Here is a 21,306-nt window from a genome sequence, read left to right as displayed (position 1 = left end):
CATTTCATACATAAGTTACCATATTTAGTAATCTTACATGAATGAATGAATACACACATTAATACTTTCTAAAACACACATATTTTAAATACATATTTTTAGACCTATAAGTATATCAGTACATATTTGGAAATATCCTGACTCATCTTCCTTGTATTCGTTTCCTTACTGTTAACGGTGATTGGCATATTTTTGTTTTTTTGCTTTATTATCTGCGTTTATGTTTGTTCGCATGTGATAAATTTCATCGTTATGCCTAATGCATTATAGCGAAATCGCCTCACAATTAAATAAATCTTAAATAACTAATGCATGTCAATATAAACCTTTCTGTGCTCATATATTACTAATAGTACAGGTGTAATCTAAGCTTTTATTACGAAATAATTTCGCAAACATTTTCTAGGCCGACTTCTTAAAATATATCAAAATGAAACTAGTTTTGGTAAACAAATAGAAGATATGAGATTTTGGTGGGTGATTATGTAATTTTGTCTTACAATATTGGACAATAATCACCAAACCTCTAAAACTTAAAGTTGCCGGTCAGATATACATAGGTACATACATATAAAATTATCGCCAAAAATGTAACTTTACTATAAAGATAAGGGCTTACCACTTTGTTTTAAAAATTATTTCGGGCAAGTGACCGCTGCGGCTGGCTCTGGTGTTCGACCACTTTTTGCAGCAATTGGGGCCGTATGTCAGCAATAACGCACCGAATATTCCCTTCCAAATCGTCAATCTTCTCGGGCCTATCTACGTAGACAAGTGGCTTTACATAACCCTCTAAAAATAGTCAGCGGCGTTAAACCGCTCGATCTTGGTGACCGCGACAAACCCACAACGCGAGGTAATGCGGAGTTGCCTTCAATAAATTGATTGTTTTGTTGTCTATATGGATCGCAGTGCTGTCTTGTTGAAACCAAATGCCGTCCACATTAACATCCTCCAATTCAGGCACGAAAAAGTCCTTAATCATGTCTCTATAGAATTTCCCATTGACTCTAACATTTTTGATGTGGATTATCATTACTCTAGATGCGACAATTTTATTTATTCAACAAAGCTTCATCGCTTAACAAACTTTTTTTTGTTAAAATCGGGATCGGTGACAATCTGTTTGGGCCCATTCACCGAACGTGCGACGCGCTTAGTGGGCGTTCGGCTTCAATTCTTGCACGAGTTGGATATTTTAAGCCCGCAAACCAAGATCCTTCTGCAAAACAGCTACAATTGTTGCGCGCGATGGCGGATAGACTCATACACGTCTTCTTCGATACTCTGCCTCAGCAGCAATAGCGTCCTAGTTGCACAGTTTGCAAATTTGTTCGCGCAGCTTATATGGACTAGTCCGAGTCACATTTAATCTTAAGTGTACTTCGTAATTTATTATTATAGTCGTATAGTATAATATACATACACATCAACATAGAAAATAATTCAAAACTGCATTCATCATTCTAGTTATAATTGTTGGCTGAGAAACAAGAGAATAAAAGCTATTGCTTTCTCTAAAAGGGATTGCAAATATAGATATTAAACAAAGTTTTTTTTTGCCGCAGGTCGGCTTCTCTGATGATGAATATCAAATACTAAAATTTTTTCCATCAGCAAACAGTTACTTTCTCAGCGAAATTTATGCTTATCTTTTCAATAACTACTCTCTGGCCTCATTAATAGTAGTTGTAAACAAAGCTTACCTCGTTCCTTCGTTCATGACGGTTTTAGAGTGGATGTTTTTCGATACACCTAGGCCTAGGCCAATCAAAAGTGACGCAACGAAGCTGTCGTATCTGATTTCTAGCTTTAATGGTTCTCTTTCCGCTCGCATTGAATACCTTAAATAAATATCAAAGATTACTAACAAAACAAAAACAAAATACATACTGTATATCATTATGGTGGTGATGGTGGTATTCCTCTGAATTGCGCTTTTGATGCATTTTTGTTTTCTTACATTTTTCGACAAACAACCCTACATATGCCAAAATAATTTTTTTTAATTTTCAAACTTATTTTACAAACAGATATGATCTTCCGAAATAATTTTTTGCACAATCCGTAAAAAATTTATATATTTTTTAATAATACTTATCCTATGTCCTTTCTAATACCATTAGTATATGTGTTTAAAGTTTCATACTGATCGGTTAAGTGGATTCGGCGTAACAAACATACTTACATTCACATTTATAATATTAGTATGGACTAGTATTACTAGCAATTCGCACTTTAATTCGTTGAATTTTGTCAATGTTAAAACACCTTTGTGCACAGGTGCATTGTCTTGATGAAAAGTGATCTTTTATCACGATCACGACTTTATTTTCATCCAGCTGATCCAAAAGGCTGCAATAATATTCAGAGTTGATTGTTTTACCTTTCTGCAGGTAATCAATCAACAAAATTTCTTTGATGCCATAACTTTGCTAATCGTTGTGACTTCACCTGCTTTGGAGCTGAACAACCAGCTTCAGTCCACTGTAAACGTCCTTGTTTCGATTTAAGTACATGATAGTAGATCCAAGTCTCATCCATAGTTATAAAACGACGCAAGAAATCGGTTTTATTCTGCTTGAAACGCTTAAAATTATGCTGAGAAATTTGTTTTCGATCCAGTTTTTGTTGAACTGTTAATATGTGCGGCACTAACTTTCCAAACAACGTTTTCATATTAAATACTCCACGTAAAAGATGTAGAACTCAGCCTTCTGTAGATGGTTCAAAATGGTTTGGTGACTAACTCCCATCTCCTGGGCGATGTCACGAGATGCCATATGCCGGTCTAACTCGATGTATTCCATGATTTGATCGGTATTTGTCGTCACAGGTCTTCCGCCGGCTGGCTTATCCATGGTGTCGTTTTCACCGGCTCTGAATCGTCGAAACCATTCTTCCGCGGTTCGAAGTGATAGAGTACCATCCCCCAAAAAAACCATTAATCTCACGGAACGTTTCTCTAGCGGATTTGCCTTTAACGAAGGAAAACTTTAAAATAGCGCGAATTTCGGCGTTAGTGAACTCCATGCTTACACGTCTATAACTGTTGAACGCAATATCCAAACTAATCATGCATAGCGTTGTTTTGTAGGTTATGTCAAGACCTTTCAAATTATGTATAGTGTTGCCAGATACGAGATCTGTAGCGCTTTGTACATAGCCGCGAAATTCAAAAGACAAAAAACGGAAGGGAAATAACGGCCAACCTAATATGTGCGGCACTAACTTCTGAGATGCCTATGGCATTAGCAATTTCAAGCTTTGACAAACTTCGGTCTTCACTAACAATATTATGAACTTGCTCAATGAGTTCTGGAGGTTTTTGTCCGTCGTTTGCGTGGATCGTCTTCAAGCCTAGTACGACCACGTTTAAATTCACCAGCCCAAAATACAAGCAGAAACTTCACAACCAACCTGTACATAGGTAGAAACAAAAATGTGTTTCCAAAAAAAAATAAGTCGATCATCATTTGAGGCATTGAAAACGAGGTTGCGTAAACGAAATAATCAGCACATAAACTGAATTTGCTTGCGAATCATAAATACTGTACAAAGAATTGGTTGTAGTTACATATGTACATTCATACATATATGTATATATGTATTTGTATATACATAAGTTATATTCTCCTGTGAAGCAGTTATGCATTTATTTTATTGTACTGCAACAGCAATCTTTCATCCTCAATTATTCCACTGTTATTGCTCCTCTTCGAACTCCAACATCAATGAGGAATTGTAAATTTCAGCACTATGTATTTTTAAATAATATATTTTTATATTACAATAAATAGAACCTTTCTGGAAGTCAATAATTTGCCTTTTGAATTACGTTTTGCCTACTCATCTTATGTTTCTGCGGAATTAAGTCCATATTAGCTGCAAAAAAAGATGTAGTAAGAAATAACTAATGGTTCATAATAGAGAATTAGAAAGAAGCAGTAGCGGCATGGCATTTAATACCTTTAATTCTGAGGATTCTGAATGTATTCTTAGAAATTAAGCAGCCATCATTATATGATGGGTTTTACTACGCTGGACTTTCTTAGGACATCAATATGTACGCAGACATATTTCAGCTACAGGGTGGCTCACAAATCGTGCTACAAAAACAAACCGTAATAATTTTGTTTTAATCCATGCATTACATTTATTTTCTTTTTATTGTATAGCAAATTTTATTTTATTCTACAATATATATTAATTATTTTTAAAATTATGGACCGTAAATGACACGCATATGCGACAAAATTATTCATTGCGGCCTGAAGGGTTGAAGTTGGGATTGCCTCAATTAATGATTTAATGGACTGATTCCATTCCGTCAGATTTCTGGATTTTATTTTGTACACCTCTTGCTTAACATAACCCCATTAAAAAAGTCTGGTGCAGTCAGGTCAGGTGACCTTGTGTGCCAGCGGAAAGTGGAATTTCGTGATATTAATTTGTTTTCAAATTTTCGATGAAGCTCCGCAATAACTGGTCTGGCTATGTGTGCAGGTTCTCCATCTTACTGGAACCAAACGTTATTGAAAGGAATCTTCAGAGCAGTTCTGGGTAGAAAGGCTCATTAAACGTCTTTAAAGAACGGTATCCGTTGTCAGTTACTGTTACACCGTATTCTTCAAAGAAGTATGGCCCGACAATACACCTTGCTGAAACTGCGCTCCACACAGTGACTCGTTCGGAGTGCAGTTCCGTCTCGTGGTTTATTTCGGGATTTGATTCACTCCATATACGGCAATTATGCTTGTTGACATTTCCGTTTAGATCATAATGGGCCCCATCAGACATAAACAGGCAATTAATAAAGTTATTGTCTTCTTCGGCCATTTCAGTCGTTTTTTGGCAAAATTCCAGACGAATAGGCAAACCTGGAGGGTTCAACCGGCTTGTTATTTGAACTTTGTACGGAAACAGATTTAATTCATGATTATCCGTTTTAATGACCGTCTGCTAACTACAAGTTGCGCCGTTAAGTTGCTAGTCGAAACTCTTGGATTTGCCTGAATTGACGATTCAACAGACGCGATTGTTTCTTGAACACGAACATACGGATCTCGATGGTACCGTATTCTTGCAATACTTCCAGATTCAGCAAACATGTTTACCATTCTCATAATGGTCCATCTACTCGGGGGTGTGCCGCCAAAATTACGTCTGAATTCCGGAATGGGACGGAAATGACGGACTGCAAAGCATGGTACCGCTGCACTATACAAACCCTCTTTTCGGTACGATTCGTGGGCCACCCTGTATAAACAATTATTTCAAAACCTATTGTAGTTTTGTAGCAGTTCGGATAGTGTCGACGAACTCTATTTACACTCAAAAAATTCGAATCCATTATTAAGAAGACTAACTCTGCGGTAGATGGCGAAGATTGTGGAATCATCCTTCTTCTAGGACTACAACTAGCACATCTTTATATATTCAGCCCTATTGCCGTTGTTGTTTTAGTTTTAAAACAAAATAAAAACAGCTATGTGGCATTCCTGTTGGAAAATCGAAAATAAATTGATATTCGCTATTTTGAAACGACTATGATAACGACATAGAAAGAGCCGTCCTTTGTCGTTGTAGTAATTGAGAGAGAGATAGAAACGAGCGCGATTATTTGAAGTGAAATGAAAACATGAATACAAATAATTACTGAGAAAAATCCTGCGTATGCCAAAGAGTTTAGAAAGGGGATTAAACCGTTGAATATTTCGAAACGACTTAATGCAAAAAAATACTTATTTATTATGTACTTAAAATTACAAAAAGGTTCAAATACCATATTTTCTTCAAAACGCCAATTAACAACGTCAGATGTAATGACACTATTGGTCGTTATCATACTTTCTTCATTTTAATTTAAAATTTCTATAACTTTTCTTTGGCTTTGGGATATACCTCAATAATACGAACATAGAAACGAAGCGACGGTGACAACAGAAACATCTTGGAAACGACAACGGGAATAGGGCCGATTATTTGTATTCTCAACAACACTACTAATAGCTCCAATTTTTTTCGGGTTTTCTGATAACTAATTGTTTTTTACAGAGAAAAGAAAAATGTATTAGATCCTCGAATAGAACATTAATTTTTTTTTAACTGAACTTATATAACCTTTGCGAGGCTAGCTGAGCATTTGAAGTGTGCGTCTTAGACCTCTGTTTAACCCTTCGATTGCCACATAGTTTAAGTACTCGTTTACAATCATTACAGATTTATATTAACTTTAAAAGTTTCCGGCTTTTGCTTCATTCGATTAACAGCTATGATGAAATCTCTCTTTTAAAGTTACGAGTTGAGGATTGTTTGGAGATATTTGATCTCATTAGAGAAAAGTATAAGCGATATACGTATATTATGTAAATAACACCGTACATTTAGTGATATAACTGTCAATATACATATCTTTAGGCGGAAGAGAAGGCGAAAATATACCGATGTAGGTACATACATACATAAGAATACTTCGTGACTATTTGCAAAAAGACTATAATTTTTCTAACATTTCGTGTACACTTCAACCACTTAAACACTGAATCTACTCATACTTGGGATTAATACCATGGCTAATGGCATTACTACACATATTACTTGTACAATACCAAATGTATATAAATTCAATATGTCTAGCTAAACAAGAGACTATTGGTGATGGCTTTTATACGGAGTGAAATTCCTTGTTTCACGCAACTTAATTTCATTCCTCATCTGTCTGTCGATTAACTCAAATTAATATACCACCACATGATGTCCTTCAATTTCATAAGATAACAAAACTCTTCGCATTTAACTCACCCATTTAAAAACCATCGAAAAATAAATAGTATCGATAATCAAGCCCAGATTTGCGCAGACAACAATTTGTTTTAAATAACCTCATCAATTCGTAGAGTCGCCAAGAAATTCGCCAACAACTACAACCAAAACAATAACCACACCACCACCAACACTAGCCACACTTACAACCAACAACCCAAGAAACCGTAAATCGCAACAAAAATCGCCAAACAAACTGTTACGGGCTCGTGCCACCCGCGCCACTCGCAACACCGCCACCAATATCACAGAATTGACTGCTGACACCACCGTAGTGCCAGCAACAACACGCGTCACAGCAACGGCAGTGGCAACAACAACCACAGCGACACAAACATTTGCAATTGGTGAATTGATTTGGGGTCCATCGCGCGGTTATCCCGCCTGGCCAGGTAAAGTGGTGAATGTGGAAACCGATGAGCAATCACAAACCGCTAATGGTGAGCTAGCAGTTTGGGTGCAGTGGTTCAGTGGTGGTGGTCGTATCATAACCGAACTAATAGCGATAACTTCGTTACACAGTCTCTCTGATGGTCTGGAGGCGCATCATAAAGCGCAAAAGGATACCAGAAAGTGAGCACTTAAGTTAGTTTGTAAAGGTTTAGTAAAGTACTTAGGATACGAAGTTTACTACATGTGCTACTCTAAACGAAAATTGATATTCAAGATTTTAACAGTCTACTAATTAACTAGGTTAAATATAATCTTAAGTGGGAACTTGATTTTGAAAATAAAGTCCTTGCTTTTTTTTTACATATTGATATTCACCGTATAACACGGTTGCGTATGGTTTCGAAACTGACTACATGACTATGCAGAAATATGATATATTTGAGCTTTAAGAGCTTTTTATTCGCACCTTAGCCCTACTTATAATCGAGTTCACTGATTTTTTACCTCTAACTTTTTGAGAATGTGTTGCTACTTGTAATCACGCCATCCATGAAAAAAACACTTAAATTATCTAGTGGAAACTATATAGGTAAAAAAAGCAAGTTATATTCTCATATGTTGAAATTGTTTTGTAAATTTTGTTGTAAAATGTAAACAATTTTAGAGCTCTTTCATTTGTCATTCGAGGAAAGTTTTCAAATTTAACTTTTTTGGATTTTATAAAGAAATGTTATTGCCCATTTATCACAATTAAGAAAAAAAAAGCTTCATAAATAAAATTTCGGGATCGTAATCTACTAATCTTACTACTTCTTTATTTAAGTTTTTTAGCCTTACATTAATTTTCCGCAAGATGACGGATTTGTAAAAAAAAGTTAAATATTTGACCGAAAATATTAGCAGTAAATTGTTGTGCAAAAAAAGTTGCATTAACAACAAGAAAAAGTAGACAATGTTAATGTGAAGTAATATCTTCGCCCGATTTCAAAAATGAGAAACAATCGCTTTTCAAATTTTACGTACTCTAGCTGACTTATTTTAAACGGAGTTTTTTACTATTCTCTCAGTTGAATAATTTTTAGAACCCTTAAGTTACCTTAGGCGAAAAAAATGTCGTATGTGTTGAAAATCCTAGGCTGGCGTAACCGACCCTTAACCAAAAAGAACCAGAAGATTGTCGAGTTTTTTATGTTTTCGCGACAGAACAAACGCTGGCGCTTTTTTCTTTTTACTCAATCTTCAGATACCATCTGTAATGTACTGTATGTATCGTGAAAAAACACATAAATCGACGACATGAAAAAATTTAGAATACACCTCTTTCGACAACGAAAGTTTCGGGTTCCTAAAGTAATTTTATTTTATTATTCTAACTTATCGTTTGCCCTATACGTAGGATAACAAAACTAAGCATGTTCTCTCTTCAACTATTTTTATACCTTGAGTAGGGTATACATAAGTTTTCCACGATGTTTGTAACACCCAGAAAGAGCCCTCTAAAGTATATACTTACATATACAAATGTCGGTCCGACTGTCTGTATATACCAGAACTAGACCCTCAGTTTCGAGGTATCGATCGAAAATTTTGCAAACGCCCTTTTTTCCCCAAGAAGTTGCTCATTTGCCGGAACCGTCCATATCGGAGCACTATAGCGTATAGCTGCCATACAAGCCGAACGATGAAAACCAAGTTCTTGTATAAAATGTTTTGTATTTGTGAAGGGCAACCGAAGATAAAGTTGTTTCTTGATTTTTTTAATATTGTTCGCTTTGCTTAGGTTTTTGAGCTTTTCGTATATACCCTTCAATATTGAAGGGTATATACGAAAAGCTCAAAAACCAAGAAGCCCAAAAGCCTACAAAAATTTAGTCTGTTTGTATTTTTTGCGCGATCAGCGATATTTTCAACAATTTCGGTTAAAGAAATATGTTTTGAAGCTTATTATAACTGTATAAGTATTTTTTAGTAAATTATTTTTAATTGCACTTGATGTTGTTGAATACGTAAAGTATATAAGTTAGAATATTATATCCGGAATGCTGCAAAATATATAGATTCAAACGGTATTAATTATTATTTCGAATTTTTTATTTATTTATTTATTTACTTTAATATAATTATTATTAAATTTTTCGATTGCAACTTTATGTAGAAATATTATATATATTTGCTTACTATTATATTTTTTACCAATAACTTTTGTAGTTATTTTTAATTTCTACGAAATTAAATGCACTTATTAGTTAAATTGTGAACTATTTCCTATTTTGTTTGCAAATATGCAAACACTAAACTCAAAAGCATAATTTTTCAAATGCGGACTTTGCATAGCTAAATATCTTTTTATTCTATTCTTATGTTTAAAAATGTGCAAAATAACTGTTTATTGTTTTAATAATTGATTTTTTTTTATTGATTTTTCTACTCCTTCCAACCCGCTGATTACATGTCATGTGAATATTTGTCTATGTGTGTGTACATGTTGAATGTATCCAACTCCACACCACCAACAAAATCAATAAATTGCCATCAATTGTCTACAACAACAAATAATCCCACCACCAAATATCCCAAATACAAATCAAAACAACACATTCCACACATTTCCCCAATTGGCTCGCCACAAAATTACAAAAATTAAACCAAAAACAAATTCATATACAAAAAGGAGCCGAAAATTGAATTCACAACTCGAGCGTGCCATTCAAGAGGCAATGACTGAATTGGATCGTATTTCAGCTACTTCGACAACAACAACATTTGTGAACGCAACAGTCACCAGTAAGCAATTGCAGCAGGCAACAGCCTCATCGACCACAAGCACAACGCCCAACAATAATTCGAACAGTCCAAATCGCAATAAGCGCCACAGCAACACCATGCAGCGTCTACACAACAACAACTGTAACAATACTACTGGCAGCACTGCCGCCACCGCCTGCGGTGGTTATGCAACTGTGCCAACATCTGGTGGACCCACACACGCTATATCCACCACCACCAGCACGCAGAACAGCTTCAGCGCACCACCAACAACAGCTACAGCGCCACGCAGCAAACCAATACGCATAGCCCCGGCACCGGCACCAGCCAGCGGTTCACCAAACAAGACCACAACCGGTACTACAGTGGCGCTCAACCACGCACAGACGCAGTCGGCACAACAAGCCACCACACAACAGCTTTCGGCGCTGGGCAAATGACACGGGGAGTCGTGCGCACAAGTCTCGTGGTCCATGCAAACCTACACGCTTGTCATACACAACAAATAGCTGATGGGCGCCGTTAAAGATGCGGAGCAATGAGTGATAAATGGTGGAGAGACACGTTGAGTTAAGCAAGATGCCCAGCGACGTCAGTTAAGGAGCTGCCTCCGAAAGCGTTTGCATAGCGTGTGGACGAAGGTGCGGCGAGAGCGGCAGCTGACTAGCGATGTATGATGAGGTAGTAACGGAATTGAGCAACGCATGTCATATGTAGCGTTTACGCATAAATGTGTATACAAATAATCATAAATAACATGAAATAAAATATGATAAACATATTTACATACATATATATATGTATTTTATAAAAATTCAATATGTATGGTATTTGAGTATATGTATGTGTTAATGCGTATAAAATTATTTATGTATGGTAATGCATTTATATATCCATACATATATATTTATATATATGGTATATGCAGAATTATTCAAACAGTTTTATATGCATACATCCAAACGTAAATAAATAAACAAGTGAAATGTTTAAAGTTCTGAATTTGAATTTTTCCATTGTAACAACAGCTTCGAAATACTTCAATATATTGAAATATCATATTACAATACTTTTATGATAAGAGATAATATGAATATTATGAAAATACGCTTTTGTGAATTTGTAAAGATTTAGTTGTTGCAACAAATTTCGTTAAAATTTCTTATAGTTGTATATAGTTTAGGAGCAACCGTAAATAAGTATGTTTCTTTGAGAACATAAAAAACACAAATATTTAAGCATATTTAAACAATAAAATCAATTTGTAATAGTATTTTATGAATTTTAATTGTACAAATTGAAAGCAGAGGTATGTGAAGTACTTTGTTCGTTAGTTATTGACTTTACTGTGTAAGCATGTAAAATGTAAGATTAAAGGTAAAAATTACTTGTAATATATTATTAAAAACAGAAACCTTTTTCCCTGACGTTTTCTATTTAGGCGTTAAAAACGTGCTAATGCTTGAAGCATATTGGAAAAAAACAAAAATAAAATCTGGCAACACTTTTTTTTTGCTTTCTATAAATATTAAAAAAGGAAAGAAAATAATTTTTCAATAATGCTACAATAGAATTTCAGTTAATGCTAATGACAATAAACAAATGAGGAAATAAATTATTATTTTAATATAAATAAGCACCATACATATGTAGCTACAGAAATATATATTTATTTATGTATGAAAACCGTTTTGTTACAGGAAATTAGTCATACATTTTAAATAAATAATTATGATACACACAGAAATACGTAAAAAAGCTATGAAAAAGTGAGTAACAACTATGCTGAATTGTTTAGATAAGTCTTGTTTAAAAAAGTTAACATTTTATTTTATGCAGATCTTGTTTGTTTCTAAATACATTGTTTTTGTTGCAATTTTTTTTATTTAGTTTTACAAAAAATAAGATAAAATATTTAGCACTAAGCCATTGAAGAAGCTTAGACCAGTAAAAACATAGTTGTAGATAAAAAAACTTAAGGTATGCAGTAACAATAAATAATTTAAACAAAAAAGAATAATAAAATTATAAAAATTGAAGCGAAAAATACAAATTTAAAAATAAATGTATTTAAGACGCTAATAATCAAAATCAAAGATTAATCAAAATCTATAGTACACAATTAACAAATATTTGGGGTTTTATACGCCTATTTACAAACATTCGTGAAATATAAATGCTAAGATATAATTTTTGAAGTAAAAATAAAAATTTTAATTAAAATCGTTAGAAAAATACTGGTATAAAGAATAACTTAAGCAAAGTATAAATTTTTTTTTTACATTAATGTGCACAACTTTAATTAAATTTTTTAAACAAAAAATATGCTTGTTTATTGAAAAAGCTATTCAAATGTTTTACCATTTTTTCGTAAACATCATGTAATATAATTATTCTCGAATCGCAAATGTTTTGTGCATACTTTTATTTGTTTTTATTATTTATTTATTTTATTTATTAATAATATCAATATTTGATCTAATTTTCTTTAAAATGCATATATCTCCAAAAATAGAACGCAAATAAATAAATCGACTATGTAATTTACAAAAAGTCAACAATTATTCCACTGTATACATTTGTGTATTAATTTTTGTTGTTTTTAGAAAGAATCTACTAAAAATTTAATTTTCCGAAAATTCAATTATGCATATATATTGTATTTATAAAAACAATCAAATATTAAGTATATATGTACATTACTAGTTTATAATAAATTTGTTGTTATTTTTTTAGTTTAGCTTTTTAGATGTTCATCTATACGAAAAAATAACTACAGTAAGCTCAGTAACAATTATGGCAAAAAAATTTAATGTGTCATTACTAAATCAAAGCAGGCAAAAACAAATAAAACAAAATAGTTACAATAAAGCAATTGAGACACAAAAAAAACATACATAATTAACTTGTATTAGTGTGTATGCAAGCAAACCAGAACAAAGAAACATAATAATGTATAGATTATCAAAGAACATTAAATAAATTATTAATCTCAAAATAAATGCAATTAACCAAAAAAATATATGTTTTTCCTAAAGTAAGTGACGCTTGAACAATTCAAATTGGCAGAACGACTTCAAACAAGAGAATATAAATGGACATATGGCATGATAAAATGCGAAAGATTATGCAAAAAAAAAATATATATGTATATTACTTTTTTAATAATTTTATAATTTCAATTGTTACAAAATTAATAATTAATGTATGTGCATACTTATGTACATCAATATGGAGTTCATTTGCATACTCTGGTATGTACACATTGAGGAATAAAATTTTTCATATTATCAATAAATACATGTGCGCGCACTGTTCTATATGTACATACATACATACAGTAGGGAGCACAAATGAGTACATGCTTTAGATTCGTATATTTAATCCTACATAATGGTAGAAGCAGAGAAAGTTAATAAATAGAGAAGGCGCAAATGTTAGCTGTGCTAAAATGTTAACTATTAAAAGGATACATCGAAAATGCGCAAATTCAAAAGTTCAATTACACCACGTCAAAAAAGTACCTAAACCTCATGATAATCGAATTCAACAAACTACACCACTCTAAGCAGGAACCAAGTAAATGTTCACCACCTTATAAAGCAACGGCTAATATTATATGTGTATGCGCAGATGTTCTTTGGCATGTGTGTTAAGGAAAAAAGTTCATTCATATGAAATCTTTAACTACTATATATTCTAAGCATACTGCATATAGTACTTTTATATGTGGCTAAATGAGCCTACGTCGTCCCGAAAACATACACGCCAACACTCCTAACACAATCTACACATCAACTAACACAATCTACATCACACATCAGCAACATTCACCACATCACCTCTCGCAACATTCACCATACACCTCACACAACGACACTACCACCCAGGCGATCACCCCACCAACCATCAACAAAACCAAAACACGGGTAGCGGCTGGCCTCTTTTGCGTATCAAAATTCGAAGTGGACATCTCGTCACCGTGCTGATTCCCGTAGAAGTATCGAACCTGAACCGGACAATCAATCCATTTTTCCATTTTTTCTTTTTTTAATGCGCTGCGTCGCAAGTGACATTGTATCAAGTGGGTGTTAGATATATTAAAATTCAGTTTACTCGATTACTGCGAAAAATATTCATGTGTATTCAATTATTGCGAAACGATATTGAAGTGTGAGTGGTGAGTGTAATACTTCCAAAGGGTTGGAAAATAGACATGGTCCTTCGAGCCGGATATCTACTATTATTTCCCACAGACAGCTGGGACCCTATACTGGTAAACATATGCACTGCCGCATTACCAGAAAAATCGCTACTTTTATGGGAGCAATCGCTCTCATCACGAAAGAAATGCCCCACGTGGCAACAAATGAAAGACTTTCTAACTACCCAGTACGAAATCGCTGAAAGGGTAGACAAAAAGCTAGTTAGAACTAAAAACGTTCAAAACGACCTAAAAAGAAGCTTCAATAGACCCCAAGCTAGTAGCAAAAACAAATTAAACAGAAGCTTCTACAAATCTCAATCGTTCACATCCGAACAGAACAATCATACGTCATGCGAACTATGTACAGGGGGGCATAAGCTCAAATCTTGCGAGAGATTCAAAAAGATGAATATTTTCGATCGAAACAATTTTATAAAAACGAAAAGACTTTGTACAAATTGCCTATCACATGCACATACACTTAAAGAGTGCGAAAGCAAATTTAATTGCGTTTATTGTCATAAACGCCATCATTCAATGCTGCATTACAGCACATTTTCCAGCTCACCCCCAAACAACGCAAATACAAAAAGAGCCACGGGTTTAGTTGCAACAGCAAATCCCGAAGTGCGAAATCCCGATAATTGCCAAGAAGCACCATGCTGCTCAAAGACATTAAAAACCCAAACGCTACACAGCGAAAATCAAAGTAGAGTACTACTACCAACAGCAGTCGTCTCCATCGAACATCGAGGAGAGCTGTTTAAACTTAGAGCCTTAATAGACCAAGGATTGAGGAAGGGCTCAAAATAGGCTACAACTGCCAACAAAACAAGCCAACTTTGAAATTACAGGAATGGGCGGAAGAGTAGTTCAAAACTCTAATAAAATCTGCCCCATTACCTTAATTTCCCCCCAAGCGGATAAGCACATACAAGCAGAAGCTATAGTCTTACCGCAACTTACAAATATGCTTCCAAGCTATCACATAAATAGCAAGCATTGGCAAAAGGTTTCACGCCTAAAGCTAGCAGATCCCAACTGCAACACTCCCGCTCAAATAGACCTTCTATTAGGCAGCGATCTCATACCACAGATAATACTCGAACGTATTGAGAAAATTTCAAATACACTTCTGGCTCAAAACACTATTTTTGGGTGGATCCTAAGTGGACTAGTTTCGGAACCAGTTACCACCATGACCACTCAGGTTGAGAAAATCTCAAACGAATACCTCAATTCACAATTGAAAAAATTTTGGGAGTTAGAAGAACTCCCCCCCATACCAATCACAACCCCTGAAGATCAGTATTGTGAAGACTTTTACAAAGCCACAACTACTAGATCAGATAATGGTCGGTACGTCGTACGACTACCACTAAAACAACAATTTCCTAACACACTCGCCTTAGGTCACTCTCGCACCTCTGCTATACAGCAGTTTTTAAGTATGGAAAAAAACTTACTTAAAAAAGGTGAGCTTAAGCCAGAATACGATGGCGTGTTAGAAGAATACCTCCATTTAGACCACATGGAGGAAGTAAGCCCATGCGAAAAAATCATAAATGGCAAATATTACTCATTTTACTTGCCTCATCACGCAGTAGTAAAGCCAGACAAAAAAACAACTAAAGTAAGAGTTGTTTTTAATGCATCAAGATCTACTAGCTCGGGGAATTCCCTAAATGATATTCTATTTACGGGACCCACGCTCCAACCAGATTTAATGCTACTAATTTTAAATTGGCGTATATTCAAATACGTATTTAACGGAGACGTCGAAAAAATGTATAGGCAAATAGTCGTACATAAAGACGATCAAGATTTTCAGCGAATTATTTTCCGAAAATCTCCCAATAGTCCACTCCGCGACTATAAATTAAAAACAGTTACCTTTGGCGTCAACTGTGCTCCATATCTAGCCATTCGCACACTGCACGAATTGGCAGAAAACACCAAGTCAGAATTTCCTCTGGCAACCCAGGTGTTAAAAACACAAACGTATGTAGACGATATCTTGTCTGGAAGTCACAGTCTTCCACAAGCATACGAGTCACTATCACAAGTCATACAAGCCTTAAATACCGCAGGGTTTCCGTTGAAAAAGATAACGGCGAACCACCCTAATATTCTAAAAAATATACCACATGAAAATTTGTTAGATACTAATTTCCTTAAAATCGAAAAGGAAAGTACAACAAAAACTCTGGGTATCCAATGGAATGCAATATCTGACCAGTTTTCATACACTACAGAGTCAATATCTGCAATATCCGCCATAACAAAGCGGCAAATTCTATCCTCGGTGGCGAAACTTTTCGACCCCGCAGGATGGCTTTCGCCAGTTATGATACAAGCCAAAATTCTGATACAAGAATTATGGTTAGATGAAACCGACTGGGACGAACGAGTAAAACAACTGCGTTTAGAAAAGTGGTCCCAGTTTGCGAGCAATCTAAATGATATCTCACAGATACAAATCCCACGATGGGTAAATTATGCTCCAGAGCACAAAGTCGAACAACACGGCTTCTGTGACGCTTCTGAAAAGGCATATTGCGCAACTATATATGTTCGCACACAAAGCGACAATGCGACCACATGCCACTTACTAGTAGCAAAAGCAAAAGTGGCTCCTTTAAAAACAATAAGTCTACCACGACTTGAATTATGTGGAGCGCTACTACTAGCCAAACTCGTGTCCATCGTACAAACGCATTTAAACATGGCACAATACAAACTATATCTGTGGTCCGATTCTGAAATCGTACTCGCCTGGTTAGAATAACCACCACATGCATGGAAGACGTATATTTCCAATCGAACGTCTCAAATCCTTGACCTAGTAGGAGCAGCCACTTGGCGACATGTAGCCAGTGCTGACAATCCTGCTGATCTAGGTACAAGAGGATGCAAACCCCTGCATCTTGCCACCACCACCCTCTGGTGGAATGGCCCCCGATGGTTAACAGAATCTCCCGATTCTTGGCCACAATCGCCCATGCGCAATATAATTGCCCCAGAAAGTCGAAAAATCGACTCCTTTCATGCAACATCGGATGATACTGACATCCTTGAGCGATTCTCATCGTACCCCCGAGCCCTCAGAATAGTTGCATACATGATCAAATTTATAGAGCAGCTCAAAACTAAAGTTAACGGAACACCTCCAATATACCCCCAATGCGATACATTAACGCACCTACACTTACAAAAAGCAAAAGGCGCTCTTATCGCATCTACTCAAACTCGCTACTTCAGCCGAGAAATATCATTGCTAAAATTCGAAGCCAATCGATAAAAAGAGCTCACTTTTAGTACTAAATCCATTTCTGGACACAAAGGGTTTGCTTCGTGCGAATGGTCGGCTTGTCAACTCCAGCCTGACATACAACGAACGACATCCTATAATCATACCAGAAAAAGCACGGCTTGCCACATTATATCTGCATTATGTCCACATACTGATGCTACACGCCGAGCACCGCCTCATGCAACAAATAGTCCGCCAAGAGTTTTATATTCCCCGTCTTAAGCCTCAAATAAATAAGTGCATTTACATGTGCAAAGTTTGCACAACGTACAAGCAAAAAATGCGAACGCAGATAATGGCAGCACTTCCACCTGAACGCTGCAACTTTGCTCTGCCCTTCACAACAACAGGTGTCGATTTTGCTGGGCCTTTCCAGATAAAGGCTTCAATGTTAAGATCTCCCACTTTAATGAAAGGCTATGTGGCAGTTTTTGTTTGTTTTACGACAAAAGCTGTTCACCTTGAGCTATGTACAAATCTGACGACAGAGGCTTTTCTCGCGGCATTCGCTCGCTTTGTCGGACGGCGTGGTTTTCCTTCAAAAATTATGAGTGACAACGGCAAAACGTTTATTGGAGCCAAAAGAGCCACTGAGAAACAGTTTGTGGACTTTATCCAACAAGTCTCACCTGAGATTGTACAGAAGTACGCACCCCAAGGCATTAATTGGCAGTTCATCCCCCCAAGCGCTCCTCATATGGGTGGTTTATGGGAATCAGCTGTAAAAAGCTTCAAATCCCACTTCAAAAAGTAGCTGGAAACTACAAGTTTAATTATGAAGAATTCTCGACCTTATTAATTCGAATTGAAGCCGTACTCAATTCACGGCCAATCACAATCCTCTCGCAAGATCCCTCCGATTTCACCGCCCTAACTCCTGGGCATTTTCTCAAAGGAGCCATACCTGAGCCAGACGTGGAGTCGCTATCCTTATTAAACCGATGGGAAAGAATCAAAATTCTCCATCACAATTTTAGTCGCCGCTGGAAAGAAGATTATCTAAAGGACCTCCACAAGAGGTACCGCTGGAAAGCTCCAGAAAAGGCGCCGAGGCTTGGAGATTGCGTGCTAGTACACGATGATTGTCTCCCCCTACTGAATGGCGGCTTGGCCGCATAGAAAACCTTCACCACGGTTCCGATGGTCACATCCGAGTAGTCGATCTCCGTACGCAAACCGAAACATTAACGAGACCGCTCGTAAAACTATGCTTTTTACCCACCGCCGATAATACCGAACAAACGTAAATAATAACCCGATAAGAACCAAAAACCGCTAAAATTAATAAATCAAAAAAGAAAAACCTAAATCCGGTAAAAGGTCGATCGACAAAACGACCCATTTATGCCACTTAACGTGGCCCAAATTTCCAACTCAATCATGCGACAAACTTATAATCTAAATAACTTTTTCCCATATAGATCATTATGGACGGAAATGCACCAACACCAACGCCAGCAATACGTTCGGCTGTTAATGTGCCACGCCCTGGGGCAAATCCTGCACCCCGAACTACGGCTACCACAGCCCCTCCAATCGCTCCTCGTAGTGGCACGCGGCCACTAACCCCGTCATCCTCGCTGTCTGCGGAGCAGCATCGCCTCCGATGCCCGCTATGTCGTCGCCCACACCGCTTGCAACATTGCGGCATATTTAAAGGTATGCCACCAGTCCAACGACAGCAAATCGCCCAGGCACATGGCCACTGCCTGAATTGTCTGGCGTACACCCATGCAACAACCGCATGTGAGTCAAGGGGCCATTGTCAGATGTGCGGTGAGCAGCATCACACACTCCTTCACCGCACCGCGAGGCGCGACAGTGGTCGACTAACTGAATCCCACCGCCGCGGCGTAGTCAGGCGACTCCCCAGACACACGACCTCGCTGTTTGGCCCCCCCTCCGGAGCCGCGTTCCTGGCGCCCACGCAACGAAGCAATTACGCGCCGTAGCCAGCTTCGGCTACCACCCCGCCGTGCCACTGGGCTGAGCAGCGTCGTATACACGCTGCAACAACTTCAGCGTCTGCTAGGCTAATATTCGCCTAGGGGGGCCGGGATGGCTAAATGAGCCTACGTCGTCCCGAAAACATACACGCCAACACTCCTAACACAATCTACACATCAACTAACACAATCTACATCACACATCAGCAACATTCACCACATCACCTCTCGCAACATTCACCATACACCTCACACAACGACACTACCACCCAGGATATCCAACACACCGGCGATCACCCCACCAACCATCAACAAAACCAAAACACGGGTAGCGGCTGGCCTCTTTTGCGTATCAAAATTCGAAGTGGACATCTCGTCACCGTGCTGATTCCCGTAGAAGTATCGAACCTGAACCGGACAATCAATCCATTTTTCCATTTTTTCTTTTTTTAATGCGCTGCGTCGCAAGTGACATTGTATCAAGTGGGTGTTAGATATATTAAAATTCAGTTTACTCGATTACTGCGAAAAATATTCAAGTGTATTCAATTATTGCGAAACGATATTGAAGTGTGAGTGGTGAGTGTAATACTTCCAAAGGGTTGGAAAATAGACAATATGTTTACTTATTATCATTATTTCATAGTTTGTCGACTTAGCCCATTTTACCTAAAAACGACCCTATGGAAATGCAGCCCAATTGGTAGTCGTAGTATTTCAAAAGAGCATAAGTCTCTTTCAATAGCAAATCACTTCAAAAGGGACAAACGCGACAACATAGCCGACCGACATTGTCGTAAAATTGTCGATTCAAACAAATTTTTTCAACTCCGCCACGATGCCCAAAATTTGGTGTCAATATGTATGCGAGCTCGTATGTACATATGTTTGTCGGCATAGTTGTCATTTGGTTTTTTTTAAGGTTTTGTCAGAACTCAATTTTTTGCTCCGCCCCGTCTCCGCGCGAACTCGCCATTACTTTCATGGCGTGCGATCACGGTCAGAGGCGTTTCAACGGAGGATTTTATCATTATTATATTGATTAATTTGTAATGAGAAATACTGATATCTTACGGCTTATTTGCGTAATAGTATAATATTAGAGTCAAAATATGAATACACATGAATTCATACTTATTTCAATGCTTTTAAAATAAACTCGATTAATAAAAATATATCTGAAATAATTATGTGGCAGTGCACCCCTGATCTCTTTTTGCCTGCGATCGTTTAACTTGCTTCGTTCTAGCTGTTCTCGCAAAAAGCAAAAAGTGTAGACAAAAGTCATTGTTTGTGCGGGGCAAGAAGAAGAAAGCATCAGCGTACGTGTATATATGTAAGAATGAATGTGTGTTTTTCACATTTGTCTAAATACGCATAAATAAGGGAATATGCAATAAATCCAAACATATTGCTGAAATATTCTAATTATTTCAGTGAGTAAAATTTGCTATTTAAGTTACTGAATTCGATCAGCTAAAATGTCAAATAATAAAATAAAATAAAAATAAAAATTAGGATCTAAGAGTTTCAGGATTCGATCGTCAGCGTTTGTATTCGGAATGGCTTAACTCCTTCACGCTTACAACCTGAGCCACCGCAAAAGTGAAACCGCGGCCGCTTAGCCATTATTTTATTGTTATCCTTTGCCTATTAGATATTGTTCATGCAACGCACAAAAATGTGTAGAAAAATTTATCTATTAATTACTTATTTTGTTGTTAATTCTGCGGCTTTAAACAATAATCCTCTTATATAATTTGAAGGATTATTTTAAATTATAAAATTATGATATTTAGTAATATGCAAATGGAAATCAGCATGCGCATAATTTATTTAACAACATTCGTTATCGT

The 21,306-nt window shown here is 36.5% G+C and overlaps 1 protein-coding gene across 3 annotated transcripts in view; it reads left to right on the top strand.

Annotated features, from left to right (window-relative positions):
- Positions 1-13,009, top strand: part of sba (six-banded) — a 366,731-nt gene extending 353,722 nt beyond the window's left edge. Inside the window, exons 8-9 of one of the 3 annotated variants that reach the window (XM_036357846.2) lie at positions 6,900-7,398; positions 9,890-13,009. In XM_036357846.2, the coding sequence (XP_036213739.2) occupies positions 6,900-7,398; positions 9,890-10,424 (1,034 nt within the window). In that variant the 3' untranslated portion in view covers positions 10,425-13,009. The remainder of the gene's footprint in view (positions 1-6,899; positions 7,399-9,889) is intronic. The other 2 variants (XM_036357848.2, XM_036357849.2) reach the window with 2 other exon arrangements.
- Positions 13,010-21,306: the final 8,297 nt, after the last annotated feature.

This window comes from Bactrocera oleae, chromosome 2 (genome assembly GCF_042242935.1).
Source record: "Bactrocera oleae isolate idBacOlea1 chromosome 2, idBacOlea1, whole genome shotgun sequence".
Classification (NCBI taxonomy): Eukaryota; Metazoa; Arthropoda; class Insecta; order Diptera; family Tephritidae; genus Bactrocera; species Bactrocera oleae.
This window is presented reverse-complemented; position numbering and strand designations above follow the sequence as displayed.